General features: G+C 38.1%; 1 protein-coding gene across 1 annotated transcript in view; it reads right to left on the bottom strand.

Annotated features, from left to right (window-relative positions):
- uvrag (UV radiation resistance associated gene) overlaps positions 1 to 21,355 on the bottom strand; it is a 240,914-nt gene that overhangs the window by 216,560 nt on the left and 2,999 nt on the right. The window contains exons 2-3 of the mRNA XM_079804580.1: positions 4,045 to 4,162; positions 1,038 to 1,072 (exon numbers count right to left, since the gene is read on the bottom strand). Of these exons, the coding sequence (XP_079660706.1) occupies positions 1,038 to 1,072; positions 4,045 to 4,162 (153 nt within the window). The remainder of the gene's footprint in view (positions 1 to 1,037; positions 1,073 to 4,044; positions 4,163 to 21,355) is intronic.

The raw sequence follows: 21,355 nt of genomic DNA, 5'->3' as shown, positions 1-21,355 counted from the left end.
GGATATTTTACTGAAAAAAATTTTACATAGTGCACCTTTAACATGATTAAAACTAGGGCCCTATGATTTCTAAAGAATCTTGGTATCATGACATCCCTATATAGGAGAAGTGTGTCATTTCTGTATTTCTGTGGCATATCTGCCATTGGTTGGTCAAAAAGATCAATCTCACATCATTGGTTGAGCCACAGCTGCTGTTGTCAGACAGACTTTGTTCCCAACCACAAAGCCCCAAAAGTAGCACTGATATTTATTTATCCTTGTAAGATTTAAGAGTTTAATTCTTCTTTATATACTAGTGTTATAGCCTGGAATGATTTGCCTTGTTGTATGAAGCAGATAAAAGTAGAAAGCGTTTTTAGAAAGGAAGTTAAAAATGGCTTTTATATCATTAATCAAAGGGGATGTAATGTGAGATTCTGAACTTGATGCTAATTTCTGTCCATCTATAATTTGTTCTTCCAGTTTTGTAAACATAGAGGACCACAATGGAAATAAGCCTTCTGCTTTTTTGTCTATATTATCCTCGACAGTTCTGAAATGTTGCATGATACATTTTTGTCTAATAAAATCAATCAATCAATCAGCCATACGTTTTTTTTGTATTTTAGCATTAAAAAATGACACACTTCACCTTTAAGATCCAATTAACCCTTTTAAAAATCCCAAAATGTTTACCAAAGGCATCCACAAATAAAATTACAAAATAAATATGATGGAAAGTTTCTGAAAGTGTCTTAAACTATTCAAAGATCCCCTGTTTATTATGGTTTAACAGTAATAAATCCCCCATTGTTCAGTTTTCAGCAGTCCCATAAGGCTGAACAGACATTAAAGACGAGTGGTGACTAAACCAAAAGACATTCACTTTTATTATCCAACAGCAGAACATAAATCCAGAGGAGACTGCTGGGAATGCTGATATGCTACGCTATAACAAGCTATGATACGCTGTGCTCCATCTACCATTTCACAAGTTTGAAATAATAAGCATTAAATGGCATCACCAAAACACCAATGAAAACAAAAGCACTCACCAATGAGTCCCGGATGACTTCACTTTTATAGAAATCTGGAAGAGGAAAAGAAGCAAGTTAGAAGTCATCCAGAAGCTTTTAAATCCTTACAGAATACCATTCAGAAGCTCTTCTAATTAATACTTTTATTCAGCAAGGACACATTCAGTAAAGACACTTATATTAATATTTCAAATAAATGCTGTTCTGTTTAACCCTTTAACGGTCACCCTCCTTTTTGAGAATACACATGACAATAAACTATCCAAACTTAAGGGCTGTAATTCAAGAATGCTTTGGAATATAGAGCTAAGTTTAGTCTCGTTTTAAAGAAGACACTCTGCAGATTATAGCAATTCAAAATATGAAAGCATGAAAAAGTTATGGAAGTTTAAATGTACTGTAAATGAAAAATACTGTACAAAATATTTTTATTTCATATAAAATATATATTTACAAAAATGTTTTACTATAAAATCAAAGTTTATATCACAAAAATTAAAAGATTTTGTTTACTTGCTATACCAAAAATAGCCACTGGGTGTCATTCAAATTCCATTGATTGTTTTTTTTAATGCATTTTCCTGTAAATTTCTGTCCAAATATCACTTCCATCACAAAACAGTAGGGCTATAACGATTTGCCCAAAAATTAAAACCTCGATTAATTGTACATTTTACCTCGATTACGATTAATGAACGATTATTTTGCTTTTTTTTTGGGGGGGGGGGGGGGGGGGGGGGTTGAGTAAGTTCACTGATAAGGTTTGTACTGTAAATATGTTCTACATATTTATATATAGAACAGGTGGATTTTATTTCTAATGAAAAAGTGCATTTCTTTGTGATTTTAAAATACTTGAAGGAAACGGTTCACTTTCAGCAGTTATTGTCTATGGAGCAGATTTCTGTTTGTTGTACATCAGATGCAGATAAATTAACACTGTAGGCCTACATTACATTTATCTGAATGCATTAATGAGAGAGTGAGTGTGTGTGTGAATTACTCATACTGTCTCTATTCATTATGAAGCTGTGGTTTGTACTTCAAAGGTATTAAAATGTATGCCTATAACGGTTGAGTTTCTAAGCTACTTTAGTGACTTTACTTTAGTCACAGGACAGCGTTGAGACTGCGTTTCTGCGCGCGATCTTCACGTGATGTGCGAGCTTCTGTCTGAGTGTTCGTTTGTCACAATATATCAGGCATTAGTTCAACATAATACACATCTGATGGCCGAAACTCGCTTTAATGTTCAAACTGGCAGGGCTTAAACCACATACAAATGACAAACTTTGTGAGGACGCAGGTGAACGAGATCTGCCTTCAGGGCGCGTGTTTTCAGAGACGCGACACGGCTCTGTGTCACAGAAAGAAGCTGAGCACTGAACGGATACATTCTCCGTATTGTTGTTTTTGAATAGTGCACAATCGCTTTAAATGTTGAAACTGGCAAGCCTTTAAACGCATTTACTTGACAAACTTTATGAGCACGAAAGTGAAAGTGATCTGGCTTCAGGGCTTGCGTGCGCCATCTGTGTGTGTGTGTGTGCACGTCAGCGGTAGGCTATATGAAGAACGGCAATTAACTTACCTGTATAAACTGTGTAAAACATGCAGTTGCTATAGTGATTCTGAGCATCTATAAACACAGATAACCGCTCCTGCATCTCTCTGTGCCTTCAAACTGCACTTGATGTGACTGACGGGGCGGAGTCACGTGACTAAAACCGAAATAACCGACATGGGAAAAATACGTCGGTTAGAGGATCTGAATGTCGGTTTCGGTTATTTTTCGATTAATCGAACAGCCCTACAAAACAGACTCCAAATATGGAACCTTGAGACTCAGACCTTTCCGACAATATGTGTTTTGTCAAGATTGGAAAAGATTTAGATTATAAAGTAGTTAAAATAATTAAAACCATGACGCCGCCCACTAGGGGGAGGAGCCCGCTAGAATAATTTAGAGTAGCGTTTCCATGGTAACACACTGTCCGATTTCAAAACCGTTTTCACAGGATGAATTTTGAGTTCGTAAGCTTTCAAATGATACAGAATTTATGATGATTACTTGAATATATGATACGAAAAAAGGCGATCAAAAAAAAGAGCAGGACTATATACAGGCTATTCTTTTTTAAAGAGTTGGTTAGAAATGTAGTTTTAAAGTGCCCCTATTCTGTTTTATTGAATATTCCCTCTCATGCAGTGTGTAATATCACTGTGTGTGTGAATGTTAACGTTCTGCAAAGTTGTGAAGCCGAGAGTAGGGATGCACCGAAATAAAACTTCTTGGCCAAATTTTTTTTCCATTTATTTAGCCAACCCACTGGACAAGAGAGACAGATTGAAGTCTTTCTTTTACTGTCTATGATTGAAGTAGGCTAGTTTTCTGTATTTATTTAATCGTGAGAGCGTTTTTTCTGCTCTTGATCTGGCTTGTTTAATAAATATTCCTTTTTTATTAAAGTGGACGTTCTTTTGTGTTTAAGAGTAAAAGCTTTAAGTTAATAGTCTATTCGTGTCTCAGCCGTGAAGCTGAGCTGATCCTGTGTTCACAGAGCGGCTGAAATGAGTGTCTGTCAGTTATTATAATACAAAAACAATTGTCTAAATTATGTTGCATATTCCTCAAAAGTTGTTGTGATGATATCACTAGTTGACAACATACTATATTTTGGGAAATCATAGGCTATGATATTGCGCAGGTGCACGTGATGCAGCGCTGTCAGAGCCATCAGACTCACTTCAGTGCAAAATAATCAGCTCAAAAACTATTTAATATACTGCAAATAGCCTACTAGTTTTTTATGTTTATTTATAATTAATTTAGGCAGACAACAAGGCCACCAAGTACTGCGCACAGTGCACAGCTAATTCATTTAATATTTTTTCCCTAACGTCATTTTTAGTCGAAAATTTTCCAAGATTTTCTTTGGTTGATTACAGCCCTAGTTGGTACACACTGCAGCTTTAAGTACTAAATGAAGCGTGAGTTCCAGCAAGTTGAGCTAGCATCAGTCACCTCGTGATATCCGGTCTTCCTGGTGAAGGTGAAGGGTGAAGTAAGTGTCCAGCAGAGGAGAGCCATTCTTGTTCACGATGTTTCGGGCCGCTATGCTCCGCAAGTGACGTAAACGCCTCTGTTGGGACGGAGAGAGAAAGACAGTTAGTGAGAAAGACATGATGCATCCTCATCAGGAACACACAGGTTTTTACGCTTGCATGCATTATAATCTTTCATTCAGAAGTAATGCGTTTACGATGGTTTTTGAGAATGCAAGTGGGAATCCGACATGACATATCGCAGACATTTGTCAGGATTTTGTGTTATCAAGTGTCCTCTTTACTGGATTATGTACACGCTCGAGTCTGAATGTTTCACAGTTCTCCATTTTCCAGCACAGCCAACTGACAGTGAACAGGAACAGACCAACACACAAAACATCATTGTGAGTCTCACGTCACGCCAGTATAAAGCCAAGTCCTCCACCCTGACCCAAACATGGCATCACATTGGGCACAAATCCACTGCATTGAAGGAGCCAAGGGGGAAAAAGGAGTTCCCACTCTTTCATGAACACCAGATTCAAGGCCTTTTTAAAGCATCATTTATTTTACATCAAGCACAATAAATAAGATAAAGGTGTGTGTGTTACTGCCAATCTGGACAGTATATCAAATACCTACTGTACCTGTGTCCATCATTAATGCAGTAACGCGAAGGCATATACTGACAACTAAAATACAATTTTAGGGGCATGCGACTTTTTAAAAATCCAATGAGGAAAGAGGCTGGTGTAGAAGAGCGAGATCTAACGAGAGATGCAGTTTGCAGTGCTCTTATTCCTGCTTTTAACATTTATTTCACACTAGATTTTATAAATCATTACGCAATTAAAACATCAAAATATCGAGATAATATAGCATATAGCATAATATAGCATGAATTTTCCAATTAAATGAAAAGATATGGACAAGTTCATTGTTATGCATTAAAAATATGCAAAATTATTTATTAAAATCACCTGTACCTTTTTAAAAATCAATTTGAAGGCTTTTAAGATCTGCACATATATTATATTTAACAGATATAATCGCTGCCGTGATAACGGCCCACTTCAAAAGTTTACGTGCTTTTATTCTTTTTATTTTTTGAGTGGTGATGAAATATATTGCTCTTGTAAATACTTGCCAGCATTTCAGTAATAAAAGTCTGGATTTTTCAAACGCATCCAAATGACAGCGAAGTGCAACCGTACGGTGGCCTGCAGGGGTCAAAAAGGATAAACAGTGAATTCTGAAGTGATATATTCTTGAAAACTCAGAGATGTGGATTCAGACGGCAATTAAATGACCACACGTCTTTGGTGTTTGTCAAAAAACAGGGGATTTTTATGCGGGTGGTGGGAGAAAAACACTGACATTCTGGTTTCGGACGGCAATAAAATCACTGACTAGCCCCTGTCAATGATGAACATACCCCACACGAAACAATTACTGTCCAAAAAGGGCTTTTGACAGTAGATGGCGCTTATGGAACAGCAGAAATGCGTGTTGGAAGTAGGGCTGCAAGAAACGATTATTTTAATAATCGATTAATCTAACGATTATTAGCACGATTAATCGACTAATCGTCGATTATTGACATTGTCATCAACGACTAATCAGTACGTTTTGAACAATTATTCAGCTTTTTCAATTAGTTAAAACATTGAGTTATACATATTCTAACTATATATAATAAAGAAAATCACTTCAGCTTTTGAAATGGTTGTTTTAATTAACTTTGAGCCAAGTTCTCAGAACTCAAATCACACACAAATGCTCTTTAAGCATTGTTTAAATATTCTGTTCTCTTTCAATTGACAAAATAAATAATAATAAACAAAAATTAGCTGTATTACAGACAAAAAAAAATAGATGTTTGAATGTAAACATCTCTTGGCAGCAGTATTAAGAGCTTCATTTGTAAAACAATAACAGGCCCACTGCTTTTCTTAGAACTGAAACCGAAAAAGACATTTACTTCAGGACACAAAGAATGGTCAAAATATTCATCTGCAAATGACGTCGCAGACAAAATGACATAATATTAATCTCTTACATGACAATTGAGCTGACAGATTCTCATTCACCTTTTAATCAACAATATGAAAAAGTAACTGACATGATATTCTTCCTAACATCGCCTTTTGTAAGTCTTCATGCATATGGAACAAAATACAGGCAAGTGATGAGACTATAATATAGAGCTGCAACTAACGATTATTTTTTCTGTCGACTAATCTAACGATTATTTTTTCGATTAGTCGACTAATCTAACGATTATTTTTCCAGATTAATCTTATTATTCTTTTTTACTGATTATTGTATTTCAAAGAGGGTAGTGAATTTGTATATTATTTTAACATGAAATCAATGAATGATGACAATATTAATTGTATTTCAGGAAGGGTAGTGTACATAGTGTGCCATTTTATAATGAAATATATGAACAAAAGAAGCTTTTTAAACATAATATATAATGATACTATTCATCATAAAATGTATACAGAGTAGGCCTAATTAGGAAAAGTTGTTTACTATAGTAGTTGAGTATGATTTACTTATTGATTTGTGTCAATAGTAAACGAAAATGCACTTGTATTTATCTGCAAAAGGTTCACATACAGGAGCTTTCAGCATAGTGTTAATGTATAACTAGTTGTCTATTTTGAAGATACATGTGCATAAACAACGACTAAAGCTGCCAGAAGTTTTTGCCCAAACTTCAGACACATTTAAATTATTAAAGCTAGAGGCATATCTTAACTTTAATGTTACTTTAATCATGTAAACTACCTATATACAACAAGTTATTATGCATATGTGTTTGGGACAGAGCGGAACCAGGTCGCATTAACAGCAGATATATGCAGCCCATAATAAATAAAAGCACGAGACGTACTGGGGTCGGAGAAGAACACCGGAAAATGTGACCGTCTGTTGCAATACATGCGCCACGGTTCAGCGGCGCGAGAGAACACTAGCAGCAGGGTTGCCAGGTTTACACAACAAAACCCACCCATTCGTTACTCAAAACTAGCCCAAAACAAGCCCAATCGCGTTTCGGGGAGGTTCTCTGGTAAACATCGCGTTCGGGGGGTTAAATATGTGTGTTTTTTTGCTTCAACCCGCGGACATAAGACACAGCCCGCGGCAACAGTGTAGAAGTAGCCCAATTCCGCGGGAAAAAGCGGACTTGGCAACACTGACTGCAGTGTGAAAGCTCCCGCTCTCCACGCGCACAGCTCCTGCTCTGTCACCGCGTGCAGTGTGAAACCGGCGTTACAGAGCGAACAAAGCACAGTTTTATTCGGCTTCTGTTTAAAGTACTCCCACACTTTTGAATGTCGCGGTCTGGCTTTATATGATAAATGATCATTTTCACTATGCCCGGGAGCAGAAGCTGCCATTATTCTAGATCTTCTGTTTCATTCTAGAACGTAAATAATGTGCCGCCGACGCGTCGACGCATTTCACGCACGTCGACGTATTTTCGTAGTCGACGTCATCGACGACGTCGACGCGTCGTTGCAGCCCTACTATAATACCTAATAGTGTTATAATAATAAAAACAGTCCTGACTACAAGCTCCATCAAACTTTATTCTAAGCTAAATAAATCATCACATTACTGTAATTATATTATTATTGTTAATATTATTACAATTATTAGTAGTATTGCATTCTCTAATAAAGAGATTTACCGCTAGTTAGTTAGTTGTTTCCTCTTTAAGTGCTCCAACTTGCACATTGTGCTCCCGTGAAAAGTTTGGCCTTGCACGTCTCAATCAGCTCTAGTTCACTGATCAGGACACTAGTCAATAGGCTGATCCCTGATCAGTGCCCTGACTACTGAACTAGAGCTGATTGAGAAGCAGCCTTGGTTTGAAGTTTTGTGAAACTTTCCCACATCTTGCTAGTTCAGATTAGTTTGCACTTTGCACTCCGTCATTCGCGCTGTTTTCTTCTACCGCAACATTTGTAAGGGCTGCATTACACTCTAGCGCTACAGCACCATAGCGGTCAAATCGCCATATTGCAGGCGCTTACATTAGGTCACATGAGGTCACATGAGGTCAAACAACTACTCGACAACAAAGATATTTGTCAACAATTTTTTATTGTCGACCTTGTCGACTGATCGTTTCAGCCCTGGTTGGAAGCGTTTCCAGGCAAAATAGAATAGGAAAAGATGTTTATATGTCATTTTGACACGAATACATATTTGAAAGTCTCTAGGTTTTAGATATAATTGTAATTTTTAAAAAAAAATAATTATCGATTTTCAAATATTGCACCTGTCAATACAGAACGAAATATTCTGTAGCCTATGTGGCGGTCAAAACGCCCGACGTTGTCTTTGCTGTATCAGTAGGCTATATATGCATGTTTAACATTAAAGGGTTAGTTCACCCAAAAATGAAAATTCTGTCATTAATTACTCACCCTCATGTCGTTTGACACCCGTAAGACCTCCGTTCATCTTCGGAACACAAATGAAGATATTTTAGTGTAAAGCTGATGCTGAGAAAGGCTTCAGATAGGCCTCCATTGGCATTCAGTACATTTACACTCACAAGACCCATAAAAGGCACTAAAAACATCGTTACAAAGTCCATCTCACCACAGTGGCTCTACAATAAGTTTACGAAGCGACGAAAATAGTTTTTGTGCGCAAAAAAAAAATCTAAATAACGACTTTATTCAACTTGTTCTTGTCTTCCGTGTGTGCCTCCACGACGCATGCGCGAGAATATGACGTAGCGCCAGCGTTCGGGAATCCATGAAATGCACACTTTAACCCCATTTTGAGAACTACGCCGAGACCTAAAGCACGATCAATGTAGAATTCAACAGCTTAGACACGCGCGTCTTCCTCTGCTTGTAAACAAATCTCTTCTGGGTCATGTGTCCGAACGCCGGATCTCCGTCATATTCTCGCGCATGCGTCGTGGAGACACACACAAAAGACAAGAACAAGTTGGATAAAGGTGTTATTTTGATTTTTTTTGCACACACAAACTATTGTCGTCGCATCGTAAAATTATTGTAGAGCCACTGTGGTGAGATGGACTTTGTAACGACGTTTTAAGTGCCTTTTATGGGTCTTGTGAGTGTAAATGTACTGAATGCCAATGGAGGCCTATCTGAAGCCTTTCTCAGCATCAGCTTTACACTAAAATATCTTCATTTGTGTTCCGAATATGAACGGAGGTCTTACGGGTGTCCAACGACATGAGGGTGAGTAATTAATGACAGAATTTTCATTTTTGGGTGAACTAACCCTTTAAGTATAGGCCTTCCACTAGCAGCAGCAGGGCCACGTCAGACACGTTTCTGGTGTGCAAAGACACAGAAAACGCCACGCAACTGACACACAACAGAAACGCCATGGTCACGCCACGCTTGCGGTGTGTATCCGGCCTTATGCAGAGCTGTCTGTACATGATCACGATCCATCCGCTCACGCAGCATTTTTTCAGGTTTTCCCCGCTTCCTCCTGTAACGCTGTTTTGTTCTGGCTTTGGCAGCGCGTGCTACTCTAACAAAATGCAGTTCATCCTTAATTCAAGCACTTTCAAGGACCTGTTTGTTTTCAAGAACCCATGTGTCTGAAATTCAAGTACTTTCAAGAAGCGTGGGAACCCTGTGGTAGGCATGGAAAGGTTTACCATAAGATTTTAAAAAGGAGAAGAAAGGCCTACGATATGAACACAGAAGGGATGTTGCAACTAGTCCACCAATTCTTAAAGAAGTCTTGTGTAATTTGACAGGTTTTGGGTTCACCGGACCATGAATGAACATTTTTTTAGGAGGCCGTTACAACTTGCCAACAAACACTGGTCAAAAACCATAAGATTAATCAATTAATTTATTCTAATTTACTATACAGTTGCGGTCAGAATTATTGGCACCCCTGGTAAATATGATCAAAGATTGGTGTAAAATAAATCTGCATTGTTTATCCTTTTGATCTTTTATTTAAAACAAAATTCATTGAAGTAAAACAATTGAAAGTGGGGGGAAATATCATTATGAAATCAATGTTTTTTTCCAAAAACATGTTGGACAATTATTGGCACTCCTAGAGTAAGATATCTCTGAAGCACACCAGTGTGACTATGAGCATGAGCATGTCCAGCTATGACTTCCTGTCCCACAGGAGGATAAATATGAGCAAGGCTAAATTCCCTCAATCATCATCACAATGAGTAAAAGCACAGAATATAGTTCAGATGTGCAGCTAAAGATTGTTGAGCTTCACACAATAAGAAAAGAGCTAAAGCACTGAAAATGCCCATTTCCACCATCAGGGTAATAATGAAGAAGTTCAGTCCACTAAAGATGTTCTGAATCTGGAAGAGGGTGTGTGTGTGTGTGTGTGTGTGTGTGTGTGTGTGTGTGTGTGTGTGTGTGTGTGTGTGTGTGTGTGTGTGTGTGTGTGTGTGTGTGTGTGTGTGTGTGTGTGTGTGTGTGTGTGTGTGTGTGTGTGTGTCGTCCTAATGCACGAGAGGAGGAGCGTTTGAGTGGACAAAGACTCTCCAAGATCACAGATGGCAGAGATTAGTCGAGTCTTGGGCTCAGAAAGACTAAAAACTGTCTCCAACAGCTCCGCCATCAGCACAAATCCAGAAACAAACTCCAGCATATTCAGTGTTCACACACGACTGGACCCTCAGACGGGACCTGTGGTCACATGACACTAAAACAAGAGCTTTTGGGCGGCAAACCCACCAGATGGAGATCAGAAGCCGCCCATGGCCACGGTTAAACACACCGCTGGATCTTTAATGTCAGGGCCGGTGTTTTTGCTCCTGGACTTCTTGTTCAGACACACGGCATCATGGATTCAAGCAAACACCAGCAGATAAAACATCAAAACCTGCTGGAGATCTTATAATGGGCCGTGGTTGGATCTTCCATCAGGACAATGATCCGAAATCAACACAGAAATGTGTCAGTGAGCACAAACTGAAGGCCTGAGCTGAACCCTATAGAGAATGAGTGATGGAGTGAAGAGAAGAGCTGGAATCTGAAGGATCTGGAGAGATTCTGTGTGAAGGAATGGGCTCTGATCTCCAAACTCATCCGCCATTACAGAAGAAGACTCGAGCGTCTGTCCTGGGGGAAGGACGGGGCAAAAATTGGGTGACGCTAGAGAAAAACAGATTTCATAATGAGATTTTCCCCATTGTTTTACTTCAGGGGTGCCAATAATTCTGACCACAACTGTAGGCCGGGAAAAAAATGCCAAATATTAGCAATATATTGGTCAACCACTACATGCATGAAAAACACAGCATTATTCTTTATATTTTCGGTAGAGTGAATCATCATAATTGCGGTTCTGAGGAATTAAAAGTAATAATGAAACACCTGTACTACAAAAAGAACAAAAAAACGAAACTACGTCAACCTCGTGACCCTAATCTACCCGACATGAGAAAGTCCAGAGAACAGATTTTTCAATGAAACGCTTAATCTGAGACTAAAGTCTTCACCTGACCAGCTTTCATCATCACAACCAGCCACACAGAGTTTCCAGTTCCGCCCGTGAGGCATTAAATACTAAATCTAAGTCATGAGATGCCCCACAGGATTATTGACGCTACAGGAACAACACCACACTGTGTTCAGTCTTATTTCAGACAACAGAACACTGAGGAACGTCCCGGGTCAGTTTGCCCCAGCCTCAGATGTTGAGTGGTGTATTTTAGTAGGTTAACGGGGCACTTAACTAGCACAGGAACAAACAAGCTAATGTAAGATCAACTTTCCTTATTAGGCAGTTTGGAGCGGTTTCAAAACAGCTAAAATGAAAAAAAACATCAAGCATGACTTCATTTCTGAGTTTGAGAAATCATATCACATTGAGCAAATGCTGGGAAACCAATGAATGGTGTTTATTGTGTGAACGTTTCACTCGCATTTGAGACTAAAAATAGATGTGTGTGAACTGTATTTTGGAGCATGTGTGCGAATAAACAATTTTCTTAAATGTCTCAATACCTTAAATGTTATAATAACAAGCATCTTAATGATCATTTTAAGGCGTCTTATATTTTTGGGATGGAAAAACATATCAGGATACGTCCTAATGTGATTATTAAACTTTAAAAGGTCCCATGGCATGGCATTTTTCTATTATTTTATAATGTTTCCTGAGGTGTACTTATATTGTTAGTATGATTTTTACATCATAAAATGTCATAATTTAGAAATAAAAGGCATTTTTTTCAATACTGATGTTTGCCCTCTGGCTGAATGCTCTGTTTCAAGGGGCGTGTCTGCTGTGAGACTTCAGTGAAAACACCCACTGTTGTGATTGGCTGACATCTTTGCATTTGAAATGAGTGTTAGATCTTGTAGCGGAGGGGGCGTGGTTTAACAAGGTCTACGAGCTGCTGCCAGAGAGACGGATGGACCTGAGTTCACTTCTCATCAGTTCTCTCAGCACATCTCAGTTCAGTGAACTGTTGTAGTTACAGCATATACTTCAGGTTGTTAGTTTATTTCTAGTCGGAGGGGCTGTCACTCATGTCAGAAAGTTAGTAACTTTAGTAAATGATGGATCAGCGCTGACTCGAGACGTGAACCGTGTAGAACGATTCAATCCGGTTTGGTGAACTGGCTCGACCGGTTCACTAAAAAGAACCGGTTCAAAAGAACGATTCATTCACGAACCGGACATTACGGACCAGAGACGGAGAGATTTCTAACAAACCAAGTTATATTGCACAGTTGTTAGAGCGCCGTCAGTGCGAGTTTATTGTGTTTGTATCTGAGAGTTCTGAATAAACACGAGTCCCAGTCACGCCCGAGTCCATCTTCATCATTATTACCAACTTTGTAACACATGCAATGTACCATTACAGCTGTCGAGATGAACGAGTTACGAGTAAGTGTTGATTATAGCATTATTTTTAGATATGTTCCTATCATATGAAAAGCGTCAGTGATGCGCATTGAGTACACAGCGCAAACAAAGACACAATAGCAGTAATCGAATGTAATCCAGTTTACCCAATTACAGAACTATTATTTGGAGACGTATTGTACACTTCAGGTTTGTTCATTCATAGGATCTTTTGACTTTTGTAAGACAAGTAAAAAAGAGAAAAAGGTCAATTTATAATGTTTTGTTTCATAAAGCAACTGATTTTCAGTTATTTGTTATTTCTACTTCTTTCCAGGCACAGAACACTTATTTTTTTGAGAGTTGTTTAAGTGAGAGGAGATCCTGTTGTAATGTTTAATAATTTATTTTAGAATAAAAATTAAATTTTGCTTTGAAGAAAAAGTGGATTTTATTTTGTATATGCTGTCAATTAGAGTTCTTAGAAAGAAAATCGGAATCGGCAAAAATCGGTATCGGCCGATCTCATTAACAAAATAAAAATCGAAAAAATCGGAATCGGCCAAGAAACTTGCAATCGGTGCATCTCTAACTAAAAGCATGAAAAAATCTCTTTACTTGAAATAAGTAAATGTTAACTGACATAAGAAAATTACGTTTTTTTTATTTATTTTATTTTCATTTAGTTGAAATTAACCTGATGTAACAAACTAAAACTGAAATAAAAATTAATAATACTATACATTTTTAAAAAACAACAACAAAAAATTACAAAACAGAATTACTCAAACTTTTAACTCAAATTAAAATGAAAGCAGAATTAAATTGAGTTCAAAATATTAACTAAATCTAGTGTATATTAGGGATGCAACAATACAGTTAGTCCACGGTTCAATACATACCTCGGTTTTTAACAACGGTTTTCGGTTCAGTTCAGTTTTTTGCTATTCTATTCTTAGGCGACAGGAACAGCAAGAGGTTAAGGAGAAAAAAAGACTTTTTATTGCAATACTCTTTCTTTATTTTACTTAAAAGAATTGAAAAACCTTACTTAAACTTAGAACTTTACTTTAACTTCTTAACCCGCACCGGTTCGTGGACGGGGGGGTTGACGGAAGTGGGGGGGTGTGTACTTTTATCTACTTTTGTTTTATACAAAATATTCAATCAACTATCACAAACTATGCATCATTTGAAAGCTAAAACACTCAAGATTCATGTTCTGAACTTGTTTTTGCAATAAATACACCAGAGAGGAAAGGGTTAAATGAAACACTAAAGGACCGGCCATGTAAACATTAGAAAAATATCAGCGTTACTCATCTTTCATCTCCTGTCGTTCAGATCAGATCGGACGAATCCAATAAACACCCGCATACATCTCTGTGTAAGAGTCCATTCTTCAAAATGCATCCCACTTTTTAATCCAAAACAACGAAAAAATAGGGAAAAAACTAAAAATCCTCCGTTGTTTGCAAGAGAGTTTTGAGTTAGCGTGATCAATCATGTCCATTTTCAATGAAATATCGATTCTATTCCGTGTCTGGCAAACTCCCCCTGCTAGAATGGCTTCTCCCACGTATTTTAAACCCTCCCCCGTCTCTCTCCTTCAATCAGAGACTCTTCTGGGATGCATCATATAGAGGAAGTGCCTTACAGGCTTGGTGAGCTGTCAATCATTGCGCCCATGGTTTTCGTTGGATAAAGGCACTCGGTGCCCAGCCAATGCCTTTTCAACAAAGGTTTGATTGATGGACTTAGTAACCAATCAAAAGGCATTATCTTGCGCAGTTTGCGTAAGTAGGCTTTGGTGAATACTGTTTGCGCGCTGGCTGCACGTTCTCCATGGCGCAACTGCAGTGGAGCGCGCAGTCTCTCACTGACGCTTCCCATCAGCTAAATGAGTTTTTTACACTTTGTAATCTCTGTAAATAGTTGCTTTAGTTTTTCAGTAACTGTTTATCCATTATAATTAGTAGTATATTGCAGTTTATTGCAGATTTATTTGAATGAAAAACTACTCTTTACAATAGCAAATGTTCTGAAATAAATGGCCTTTTTGAAATGACGCCTAGACTTTTCTTGACATAAAAGCTCACAGAAGCTACATTACTGAGAGAATCATCCTCATATTTGAATCATGACATGATTAGACATTCAGTTTTATATTTAAGTTATTTTCAGGCTCTTAACATTAAATTATAATATTTTTTTCCCTAATTGAAAACAAAAAACAAAAAATGTGAGTCACTTACATGTATATTTACATGTATATTACTCTGTTCCCATATTACTTTGAGTTATTATGACTCTTGGGTAGCAATATTTCAAGTGTCTAGTTTAAAATAAGACCAGGTTTATGAATATAGACCATAGGGTTTAAGAGCTGCAGACATTTTCATTTGGGTATATCGTTTTCAAAAAATTCCACAAAAATGGGGCGCTTGTTAAGAGGTTAAAAAAAAAACTTGCACACATTCCTAGTGTATTGTATAATATAAAATACATATATATATAAAGATTTACACTGGCAGCTCAGAGCTGTACAGCAGCATTTAAGAATGAAATTGAATGAATAAATGTAAAAATAAAACACTACATAGACTTCACTATAAAATATACACTGATTCTTATTAAAGGGGCTATATGCATTTTTCTGAAATTTAAACTCGCGACTGACACCTGTGGCCAAAAAACAGAACTGCTCTTATTTTCTGCTCGCTCTCGCAGCGGTGGTGACGTCACATCCGCAGACAGCGCGGGAAAAAACGACCCGCCAGAAAATAGGAAAAATAGGATACAGGCTTATATGTGCACCCACTGTGAGCGGACAAGGTGTCAGTATGCTCATCAGGAGATGTTTGAGTCATAAATGGTCAAATAAAAAGGCTATTGTTACGTTTATTTTGGGGAAAAAGTTGCATATAGCCCCTTTAAAGCTACTGTATTAGTTTTTCAGTCAAGAGCAGTCAGTGATTTTCTCTGTCTTTTGTTGTTGTATTAACATTAAAGGGATATTTCACTCAAAACTGAAAATTCTGTCGTTGTTCAGTATTGGGATGGAGGAAAGTGATAGAATTTGCCGAAAAATAATAAACTCAATGCAAAACCGAAAAACCACAATTCACAAGCGCGTATTGAACCGTGAATGCCGTACCGAACGGTTCAATATTATATTGAGAATTTCGGCATCCCTAGTGTATATATACATATAGGGCTGGGCGATATGACGAAATATATCGTCTGGACGATAGAAAATGTCTATCGTTTTATATAAGGCTCTATCGTTTACGCCACGATAAGGTGTTTACGGCAGAATTTTACGTCAAGATGCACCTCACGCCACGGCATGCCCATGCACGCTGCAAAACATAAACAAACATGGAGGAAGACGGTAGTAGACGCGGTTCAGACCAGGGTAATTCTCAACAAGATGACCAGCCAACCCAAACCGAGGAGCTTGTACCTAAAAGAGGGGCGACTTCTGTTGCATGGACGTGGTTTGGATATAAGAAGACCGAATTACACCAGACAACAGTTGTTTGTAAAGTTTGCCGGCTCCCAGTGCCAACAACGGATTCCAACACTACTAATTTATTTTATCACCTGCGCAAGAACAACGAAAAATAATACAGAGAGAGTCAACGAGCAAAAACTGCAAAAGCAGCGTCGAGTGGTGGCATAAGCGCTCAAAACAAACTCCAGACACAAACGCTGCAATAGGCTAGGGTTGGGCGATGTCCCCTAAATTGGCAGTTGACGATGTTTACAGTAATACATCGTGATGGTCGATGATATCGTCGTTTGGGGGGGGGGGGGGGGTGTAATTATGTAAATAGGTAGATAATATACTATATCTCTTTACATAAATACTATTTTCTACTTAAAACTATCATTTCGTTATTTTTACTAACCCAAATAATGAATCATCCGCTAGGTTGCACGTGAGGGGAAAAAAATAGGTTCCTTCCACTTAAGAGTTGAGCTCTTTTTTTTTAAATATATCTCTTTACATAAATACTATTTTCTACTCTTAAAAAAATTATTTCGTTATTTTACTAACCCAGTGTTTTGTATGTGAATGCTGTTGCAACTTGCACGTGAATATTAGCTACCACAGGAGTGAAGCACAAAGCTTTTAGCCTAGCAAGAAAATAATGGTCAGATAGCACTTTTTCATTCTGCTTTGCAATCTGGATCTGGTCACTCGATTTTCCGTGAATTTAACAATAGGCCCAGTCCATTTTATCCCAATGGACATGGACATCTCGTTTCTTTTCCTAAATCTTCACTCACGTCGCCATTTTAAGGGATTATAATCGTTTCTTCCTTTCGTTTGCTTATAATTAAGTCTATTAACTATTCACATCCTTTACTGTGGTAAAGTATAAAAAGCACTGTAGGACGAATACCTTTTTACTTCAAACTTTATTTAACACAGTTTGTTCTAGTTATTAAACTTGGTTAGGCGCGTCAAGAATAGCGGTCTATTTGAAAAGCGCATTTCACACACACACACACACACACACACACACGCCGCGGTGATTTTAGTTTCGTTTTCTCTGGCAGTGAATAATCAAACATTGCCTAAATGTCTTGCCCTTGTGGAAGATAAAATCCGCTCTTCAGAACTTTTACAACAAGTGTTGCCTTGCAACATCAGGAGAACACATGAAGATGAAGATATTCGAAAAGGTGTCTTTCCAGCTTGTGTCCCACATTCCTCTCAAAGCGCAGAGAGGTAAATGACGCATCTTTGCAGGGAAATAGTATGAATAAAATATTTTTCTAACTAATATTTAATTTTCTTATATTCTTGAGGTAACGATTATTTACTGAAAATCGTTTCAATGTTTTATAGGCTGTGTAGTTTCACTGACGGAAGTGCTAAAATAAACACGCATGCATATGGATGTTTCAGCCTCAAATGATTTCAAAATGTAGGCTATATAGGCTATATCTGGCATAGACTACAGTATTTAAAATAGCATAGGCTATATGCATTAGTTACATTCTCAATTTGATTTACAGAGCAATTCCTGCTAAGTTTTTAGTTTAACTACTATAGAAGAGGATTAGTGTGTGTCGCACTCGCAACGGGGGCGTGGCATCACGATGGTCGCGCTCCATCGTGATGTCGGTCAGCCATCACGATGGACGATGATATCGTCCATCGGCACAACCCTACAATAGGCTTTTACGCGTGGCACACCATATAGCAATAGCTCCCGCAGATGGAAGGAGATCACTTCTGCTGTTGCCAAGCATATCTGCAAAGATATTATATAGGATTTTGTACAAAAATATATTGAGGCTGACTTTGTGGCTGTTGCACTTTAAACTTTGAAGTTTACGTTTGGTATTTTGCCCTGCACCATGCTCTTTAAACCTCAGAGGTTTTCAGTTTGTTACTTTTTTATATCCAATAGGAATAGACAGGCCATTATGAATATTTGTGGTTGCTTTCTATTGCCTGCTCTATAAGAATACTACTTGGAAACATCTTTACACCTACGTGATGCTGCAAGAGAAGTCTGGGTGGTGTTACTGTTAAAAGTTGGCTGCTGCTATATGTTGAAATATTTTAGTGGCAGGTGTTAACTTTACCAACAGTCTTGCTTGAAAAAAAGGTTCTAAATAAAATTAAAATTTAGTCCATACTACCTTTATTTGTTTTGTATATCATTTCAAACTGCATTTCCACATTGCAATTTTGTATAGACTATTCATAAACTGAATTAACAGAAAAATTGCTATATCGTTATGTATATCGTTATCGGGATATCAAATGAGCTATATCTGGAAATGAAATTTTGGCCATATCGCCCAGCCCTATATACATATAAATCCCCTAAAGTTTCTAAATGCACGCCTATATTTTACAACTTAGGAGCACAGGTGCACCTTGGGAAAGTCCTGAAAGAGGTCATCTGAAGACCATAACAGTGATCCTTCAAGACTTTGCCTCAAGCAGTAAAAGTCACAAGAGACTGTGTGACTGCCAGAGCAACTGGTGTCATAACCATTTCCAGAGAAACAAACCTCAGACAGGTGTGACAAGCTCCAACAGCCCATCATGTGATAGGGACTTTACATGCGGTTTCACATTTCACTCTCTGATTGCATTCCATTTTTAACAAAAGCAGAAGTGAGGCCTGTTGCTCGATCAGCCGGGTTCAGCTGATACTCAGGTAAAGCTGAGCTAACTCTAGATCAAACCTGAGTTTGACAGAGAACTGTGACCCTGATCTAAACCAGGTTTGATTTCTATGGTTTTATCAACTCTAAACCTACTCAGCAAGCTTCATGCAACAGGACACACACCATCAAACTCAAGTCTACTAGGTTTCAAACCATTTCTTTGCTAGTGTACATCTAAAATTGAGTTAAATTAAAGGGGGGGTGAAATGCTGTTTCATGCATACTGATCTTTTTGCACTGTTAAAGACTTGGATTCCCATGCTAAACATGGACACAGTTTCAAAAGCTAAGGTGGACGTTTGATGGGAGTATTTCTTTGCCAAAATTAGTACTTCCTGTTAGTCATAAGTTTCGGAAAGTTTTTTCGATCATGGGTCCGCTTGACGTCAACAGGGCGGAATTTCCTTGTATGGGCCGTACGGACAATTCTACCGGAAGAGCGCGCGCGCGAGAGAGAGAGAGAGAACGCGTGAAAGCAATAGGCTACGCCCATCAAAGCGCTGGCTCGTAGCCAAATAACCCCGCGTTAAGGCAAAAGTGGATGGAATTTGCTTTTCCGGATTTTCAAATCGCCTAATACTGAAGGATGGAGCGGTCCCAACGATAAAGGTCCCAACGTTGGAACCGCAGGCAGTGAGTAAGACTGCTTCAAATGTCTGTTTTTGCCTATGCCCATCAAGTAGCCCAAACATGACCACGTATTGATCAATGGAGCATGCGATGTATAGTGTGTACATTTGTTTAGCTGGCCACTATATGTGTATGTTTGTGTATTGTAAAAGCACTCCAAACAACAATACACAAAGAATGGGGAAATATGTTGAACTAAATAAGCGCGCTTCTTCATTCAAATGCGCTACTATTCCATGTCTTTCTATGTAAACACTAGCCTGACGCGCAAAACCAGTCCGCTTACTACAAATCATGTCTACACAAACCACGCGTAAACACACACACACACACGATATAATTAAAGTATAAATGTGTAAATAACACAAGCCGCTAAGCATATTATATAGTTAGTGTAACTTATACCACATAGTCGACGTCCTGCTCTAGTCGTTTTTGCTGCTGCTCCTGTTCAACTTCAGCCTCTGGGTCTGATTCCGGATCATAGATGTATGGCTGTATCTGATTAAAACCATTTTTTATGTTGAATAAAGTTTTTTCCCACTTTTAGGGATGACGCAGCTTTCAGACGCACTCAACACAGTAACAGCGGCGCGCGCTCGACATTCTTTAGCTCCGCCCACACGATACGCCCCCAGCCGCACGGCTTTTTTCGGAAAGACTCGGAACAGCGCATCTTCCTTTTATAATTATAATAAAAATAAAGACTTTTCGGAGATATGCAGGATGCAATGCTACTCTATAGGTACTCAAGATTGACATGAGACTGACTGAAACTGAGTGTGTCCCCCCCTTTAACTTGAATACAATAGTGGCCAAAAACAATGTCCCTGGAAGTTCGATGACATCAATAACCCTAAAATTTACATACTGCAATACAGTACCAACACAAATACAATAGCATGTCATAAAGCAAGATGACAACATAAGTTATAACCGTAATTAAACTAAACTACACCTATTCTATTTTCAGATATTCTCTGGCTCATCTTACAACAGTTCCACACCAGCGGTTTATAGATTATCATGACAGAATATGCTAATCAATGAAGATAGTTAACTCATAAATTCATCAAGTAAGCATTCAGAAGCGTCCTGTCTCATTCTACATGCTGTCTCTTCTTCTTGAGTCTCTCCATCATTGTCCGACTTCGGTTTGATCATAAAAGGCTCAACAGTTTCTGATATTTTCAGTGTGTGTGTGTGTGTGTGTGTGTGTGTGTGTGTGTGTGTGTGTGTGTGAGGTAATCAGAGCTGCTAACACAAGCTCTTGAAGCTCCGCCCTCTTCTTGAATTTGCATTTAAAGTGCCACACACAAAAACAGCGCATTTTTGCTCACCCTCAAAAAAGTGACAATTATAACATGCTATAAAAAAATTATACACACTCTGGGCACATCAGAGACTTATTTTACATCTTGTAAAAAGGGGCATTATAGGACCCCTTTAAAATATGATTGAAGAACAAAACTAAACTTGTTTAAGGTATTTATCTGACCAAATTATTTGGCAATAATTACAGCAACAGCAAAAAATGCATAGAAAAAAAGCTCACAGAAGCAAAAAAAAAAAAGCATACATTGACTACAACATAACCAGTT

This window comes from Gobio gobio (assembly GCF_949357685.1).
Source record: "Gobio gobio genome assembly, chromosome: 22".
Lineage (NCBI taxonomy): Eukaryota > Metazoa > Chordata > Actinopteri > Cypriniformes > Gobionidae > Gobio > Gobio gobio.
This window is presented reverse-complemented; position numbering and strand designations above follow the sequence as displayed.